General features: G+C 39.9%; 1 protein-coding gene across 1 annotated transcript; it reads right to left on the bottom strand.

The window, feature by feature from the left end:
- On the bottom strand, positions 361-2,225 carry LOC104728186 (small RNA 2'-O-methyltransferase-like). Its single transcript, XM_010447211.2, has 4 exons — positions 2,172-2,225; positions 1,247-1,528; positions 930-1,049; positions 361-829 (listed from the first exon to the last, which is right to left on the bottom strand). The coding sequence occupies exons 1-4, from the start codon at positions 2,223-2,225 to the stop codon at positions 395-397; spliced, it is 891 nt and encodes a 296-aa protein (XP_010445513.1). The 3' UTR covers positions 361-394.

The raw sequence follows: 6,584 nt of genomic DNA on the forward strand, positions 1-6,584 counted from the left end.
CCCCATCGGGTCAGGAGCTGGGTAAGCATCCGAGTGACTCCTGCGTGTTCTGTCAGGTCTGGTTCGGCCAGGTCGTGTGCTCCCCTAAGGGCATCATTAATGGGAGAACTTTTTTTTGTGTTCTTAGATTAAATATATAGTGAAAATAATGTTAGATCAGTTGTTAAGATCATAGGTAAAAAAAATGGGAGAACTAATTATGGTGTTCTTAGAATAAATATATAATAATATAATATTCTTAAACATTTTACAAAGATGTAATTTATTATTAACTATAGACCAAAACTTGAATGTGAACAAAGATACAAACCAAATTCAATGATCCTTGGACAAAAAATTATTAATACTTACCTACAAGTCTATTCTGGTTGATGATACTCTTGTAAACCAAAGATTAGTCTTTTTTGTCTCCATTTCTTCTTGTCCATTCCCAAGTGACTTTATAAGGCTGCATCGAGCCTTCCGAGTCCTTCCTTTTAACAGCAGACAAAGATTTCCGTCTAAAAATAGCAATCTGAGAAGCAAATCCGGGATCTATTATGCCAGACCCACCAACACCGCTGAACTCGACGCTGTAGTGGTAGCCTTTGGCGAGCTTAGTTGCCCACTGGTTAAACTGTTTCCTTGTCCATTCGAACTTGTGGTCATGGTTCCTGAACTGGAGTGGCTGTGAAATGGATTTCTTTTCTGAGTTGTCTGGAGCACGCTTATGTAGAATTTTGTTGCACTCGTAGTTTGGTGTGGAGATAATCAGAAGTTTCGGGCGGAACAAGGTTAGAACTGTTTTCCCAAATTGACAGGCTTGATCTTCCTCCATGTGTTCAATGACCTACAGAGTCGGAACAGATTATATGTTAAAGTCAGATTTCTTGAAGATAATACACATTTTAAAAATGATGAAGAAATGAAGCAAGAAAATAGAAGGGGACCTCTAAGCAAGTGCCGACGTCAATGTCTTGCAGCCTAGAATCAAACTCGAGGATGGAGCCATCATAGAGTGTAGTAGATTTGAGGTTGCAAGGTCCCTTGTTTAATTTCAAACGTAGCATCTGAAATTGAAACAATACATGCACACATATTTGATGTAAATTAACAATCTTCATTCAACCATCTCTGAAGAGGATATAAAATACAATCTTCACATGTTACACAACTCATGAATCGCATAAATGCAGTTTTGAACAAACAAATATCAAGCTTTAAGATGCATATAGTCTCATCAGGTTAAGTCTCAGAGTTAGCATACCTTAGCAGCACGGGCAAGGCCCTTCTGTGAGATGTCAACACTCGAGCCATAAACCGTTCTGTTCTCAGTCAACACTGTGAGCTTCCCGCTTAAAACCATAGCTGTAACGGGAAAATCAACCGTGGTGAAAAACTCAATCAAAACATCACCATTTCTCAAGAACACATAAACCCTTCCTCTAGAATCACAAATAACAAAGTACTTGCTCGAACCTTCAAAATCTCTAAAAGGTAACACATTGATACAAGTTGCATCGGAATTGAGTTTCACAGCTGATGTGAACTGAAACCTCTCCGACCAAATCACAAACCCTCGAGAAAGATTCAATCACTTTTTTATTAATTATTTTTTGATATCACCAATCACAAACCCTCAAGTTCTTTGTCCTGGCGGTTCTTCATGTCTGCAACAAACATCAAATACCATTCGAATTTGGATTCTAGATTCCGACTAATTCTACAATCTTGTCACCTAATTCCTCCTAAGACTACAAATTGAATTACTAACCTGAGATTATGAGAGGAGTATGCAAAATCACGATTGGTCTGAGAGGGAGAGTGAAGAAGATTTGCCCAGAGCGTTGATGGAACATAGAAAGAAGAAAACCTAGAATCGATTTCAGACAGAAGGGGAAAAATGAAAATTTTTCTTTCTTTCCAAAACATCTCGACCAACCAATGACGATGAGCCACGACAAATGAGAACTGGGTTTGGATCAGTTCTCATTCAAGATCAGAAAATTTGATCTAAGCCCACTATTCACTTTTTTATTAATTTTTTTGGGCTTAGAACACATAGTGTGTTCTCCCATTAATGATGGCCTAACTGGCTCGCTCCTCCCCATCCAGGTGGGTGCAAGGGCTGGAGCTGGAGCTGAGGCACAACTTGTCTTGTCTTGGAGCTTCCTGATCTTTCCTCTCATTACCTTAAGTGTCCCAGTAAGGTTCTTTACCTTCCTTTCCATGAACTTGTTCATCATCTTCAACCATCCAATCCTCTTGTGGGCCTCTCTAACCCCTACTGGCTACTTTTGGGAGCAAACATACTCCTAAAATTAAACTCCTCTAGCTCTTCTCCATGCCCTTGTCCTCCTGCGTCTCCTCCATCACTCTATGATTCCTCCTCATGGATGTATAGCGTCTCCAGCGGAGGTGAAAAGTCAATGTTAGCTCCAAGCCGAATCTTTGTGGTAGCGACATTAGGTAGGATCATCTGAGCTTCTCCTGTTGTGGGATGAGTGAACCTGAATAGCAGCATGTCATTTGGCTTCTCATAAGCCAGAAACTAGAAGCAGATCGTTGGTTTCTCTTTGGGGCAGCCCACATGGTGCGTGGGATTTTGTTTAGATGGTTATGGTCAGCCTTATTGGGGTAGACCATCTTCTTCTTCATATACGAAACACTAGTCTTACTAGTCTTCCGAGAGTTGGTGTCATCATCATTGCCTTCAGTAGTGGATCTACTCCTTCCTTTATAAGAAGAATTGGAGCTAACTGATGAAAGCTTCAGCCTTTTTATTGACCTTATGACCTAAAGCAGTATCTAAAGACAGTATTATGTGATAGTGCTAAAGCTAAACAATAACAATTGTAGAGCTACCAACTTAAGCCACATGAAAATTGGAGCAAACACCTAATGCTATTAATCAGTGTAACATTTTGAGCAATAATAGTAAGGTATCACAAATGACAAATCCGACATAGAAAAAAAAGGAAGGACGAAGTTAACTTCTTTGAAGCCTAAAATAATATTTAAAAATGTATAAGAGGGTAATAGAGCATAAACGCGAGTGTTAAAGTCTTGAGAGAAGAAGAATTTAATAAGAGGAAGAAGATTATTTCCATGGAGAAGATAGTGGAGAGACAACCTAGGCGAAGAGCTACTGCTAGGTTTTTGAGATGTTAAAGCGAAAAAAAACAAACGACCCCATTTTCTTAACACTACAAGAAATATCCACATTGATAGCACATGACAATAGCTCATTTTCCGTAACTGCTATGAAAGATAACTTTTTCTTTCGATTACTCTATAATAGCACTTAAACTACACTATAATAAAAAATCATGAAGCGGAAAGTTACAATCACTTGTTCCACCAATATTTGGGGAAATTTTTTACTTAAGCGCTGTATGNAAAAAAAAAAAAAAAAAAAAAAAAAAAAAAAAAAAAAAAAAAAAAAGAAAAAAAAACTTACCTTTAAAACGTTAAACATATCTCAAAAGGAAAAAAAATTAGAAACTCTCTTTCGTCAAGGGTTTCATCTGCGAAACCACCGTCGTTACGTCATCAGTTGTTGGGGCATCAGTAAAGTCTAACCCGATGTCTCTCGACTCTCTCCCGAGCCAAATTGGTTTCTCCCTGAGATTAGTGCCCAATCTTTTGCCAAGGCGAAGAATCTGGCCCCTTTCCCAACAGATCTGAATTTAGAGGATGCAACTTTGGTTTCTCCGGCAAAATCTCTCGCTACTACGAAAACCACATAAGTGGAGGACCCAGAATCCAACAAGCGTAGATCTCCTTGGGCTATTGGGCTGTAAAGGACTCAGCGAATCCAAAGCATCACCAACCACTTGCTTGTACCACCATCACAAATGCGGGAAGAAACTTGGTTGAAGGTACTCTCTCTCTCTCTCTCTCTCTCTCTCTCTCTCTCTCTCTCTCTCTCTCTCTCTCTCTCTCTCTCTCTCTCTCTCTCTCTCTCTCTCTCTCTCTCTCTCTCTCTCTCTCTCTCTCTCTCTCTCTCTCTCTCTCTCTCTCTCTCTCTCTCTCTCTCTCTCTCTCTCTCTCTCTCTCTCTCTCTCTCTCTCTCTCTCTCTCTCTCTCTCTCTCTCTCTCTCTCTCTCTCTCTCTCTCTCTCTCTCTCTCTCTCTCTCTCTCTCTCTCTCTCTCTCTCTCTCTCTCTCTCTCTCTCTCTCTCTGGCTTGAGACTTTGTTTATCACTGAACCAACTCACCACCAAGTATATGATTTTTCTGTGAAATTGGAAGAGAGACCATTCTTAGGAGCTCAAGTACGTTTTCTTCAACGAGATTCCTTCATCATTCTACTTCTCAATCAATGTTTTATGATGATGAGAAGGAGGAGCTTGAAGCTCAAAAGGGGGCGTTTGAAACTTGAAATTGAGAAGGTACTCCAAAGAATCTATTGTTCTTCTTTGAGGATAAACCAAATCTAAGGGATTAACCATAGTTGTTTGTGTTTGTTAAATCCAATTTAGGTATATGATACTCACTACAAGAAAACAACGGTTTTGCGATGGACGAATATGTAGCGAATCCCTCGCAAATCGACAAAAGCGAGGTATTTGCGAGGAAAGTTCGTTCCTCGCAAATCGCTTCTCGCAAATCGGTCAACGTCGCAAATCCCTCGCAACTTTTGCGAGGAAAAAAATTCCCTCGCAAACTAAACGCAAATTGCAAGGACTTGTTTAAAAAGCAATTTTCTCGCAAATGTCGTATCTAGTAACTCTCTCGCAAATTTGCGATGCTTTTGCAATTATCTTTTCCGTCGCAAATAATAATAATGGTATAAAAAAAATTAAAATTTTCATTTTGGTTAGCTTAATTAGAATTAAACCTGTAATTAAAATTAAACCTGTAATTAGAATTAAACCTTATAACTTATGCAAATTAAAGCTGTAATTAGAAGTACTAAGTTTTCAAATAACAAAATAAGTTTACAAGGGAGATCAAGTTCTAAGCTGTTCATTACACATTACACATTAAGAGAAAGAGAGTTCATCAGGTTGCTTGGCCGCTGGTAGCTTCTCCGCCGGTTGCTTGGCCGCCGATAGCTTCTTTGCCAGTTGCCTCTCCAGTGTTTATGTCTCCAACAGCTGTATCTTCTCGGCGAAACCTTGCAGCAAACTCTGGATCTTTCTCTGCAAGATAATCAAAGTATGCATCATAACTATGCATCTTCTGTAACTGAGTTGCCTGAGTTGCAAGAACAGCTTCGACAGCAGCAAGCTTCGCAGCTAGAACAAGTGGATCTTCATCAGGAGGAGGCGGTTGACCAATATGAGCTGAAGATGCTTCTGCTTGCATGTTACCAACCCCATATATCCGGTTCTTTTTCTTCGGAGCAACCTGCCAACAAAACATATACACACCATAAGTGTTTACACAAACATAAACACCATAAGTGTTTACACACATAGTTTACACAAACACAAACATTAACAAAAACAATGAAGCATGTTTTACCTCGGCATAGATTTGGTTCTTCACAGTTACTGATAACCCGCCAGAAGCACTACTCTCCATGTTATCCGCTGATAATAGCTCAGACTCAGCTTCAGCTATCTTTGACGACACTTCATTGAACACCTTCTCAGACAGTCCATCAACAAACGACCCATCAGGTTTCCTATGAGTGTCTTCTAGTACTCGCAGGAAATCAGGTAGTGGCTCACCAGTACTCTCAGACTAAAAACAGAGAAATGAAACAACTATATTACTATATTGTAGATATGATATGAATAATGAACTTGTGTTAAACAGAGATACTTACAAGCTTTCGTGCTCGGGCTTTAAAAGAGGTCTGACCAGAACGGTGCTTATGTATTCCGGTGCCATTAGGATCACTATAGCGAGCATTACGGCTATTGATACTCTTTGCTTCTGATTTTGGTTCACACCAAAACTGGACCAAGCCATCCCATACGGTAGGATCAAGCCACCGCGGCATTGCGTCATTACCTCTCTTCTTCCACTTACCCTTCCACCGAGACACTTGATCACTCATCCGACTCTTCAACTTCTTTTCAAACTCAGCTCTAACTCTTCCATTGATGGACGCATCCCAGTTATATGTTTGCTTGTAAAGACATAAAATGAATCAGAATCAGAATCAGAACAAGAATCAAGTGATAAACAAACAAAATCTGTAATTTAAACACATCAACAATCTGTAACTTACCGCAAAAGTTTCAAACCACCGGTTTACAACCGGACCTGGTGTTTGGGTCCAATTGGCATGAGCTGATTTGAAATCTCTTTCAAAAATGGCCCGGACAGTAGCAGCAACCGAAGAATCCTGGTCAAACCTACAAAACATAAGATAAAAGGAATGAGGATCATTGAAAATACAAAACATAAAGATAAACTATAGGTTAGATACATAACATTCTCACCAGAGAGTATCCGGAGGTCGCTTAGGATCCAGTTTTGGTAAGCCAGCACGCCCGGGACTTGCAAGTAACTGTTCCAAAGTGGAAAAAGTTTGAGAGGCAGAAATACTTTTGATACGCGAAGTTGATTGCTGAGGAGGATTCTCATCATGCAGCGCCGGAGAGCTTCCATGATTCTCATCATGCATCGCCGGAGAGCTTCCATGAG

Source organism: Camelina sativa, chromosome 11 (genome assembly GCF_000633955.1).
Source record: "Camelina sativa cultivar DH55 chromosome 11, Cs, whole genome shotgun sequence".
In the NCBI taxonomy this organism is placed as follows: domain Eukaryota; kingdom Viridiplantae; phylum Streptophyta; class Magnoliopsida; order Brassicales; family Brassicaceae; genus Camelina; species Camelina sativa.

Excerpts from the sequence above, each read along its gene's own strand:
- LOC104728186 (XM_010447211.2), bottom strand. The coding sequence starts at position 2,225 with ATGATGAACAAGTTCATGGAAAGGAAGGTAAAGAACCTTACTGGGACA. Across the intron at positions 1,529-2,171 it reads ACCTTACTGGGACACTTAAG|TTCACATCAGCTGTGAAACT; the intron begins GTAATGAGAGGA and ends GAGAGGTTTCAG. Across the intron at positions 1,050-1,246 it reads GCCTTGCCCGTGCTGCTAAG|ATGCTACGTTTGAAATTAAA; the intron begins GTATGCTAACTC and ends TTTCAATTTCAG.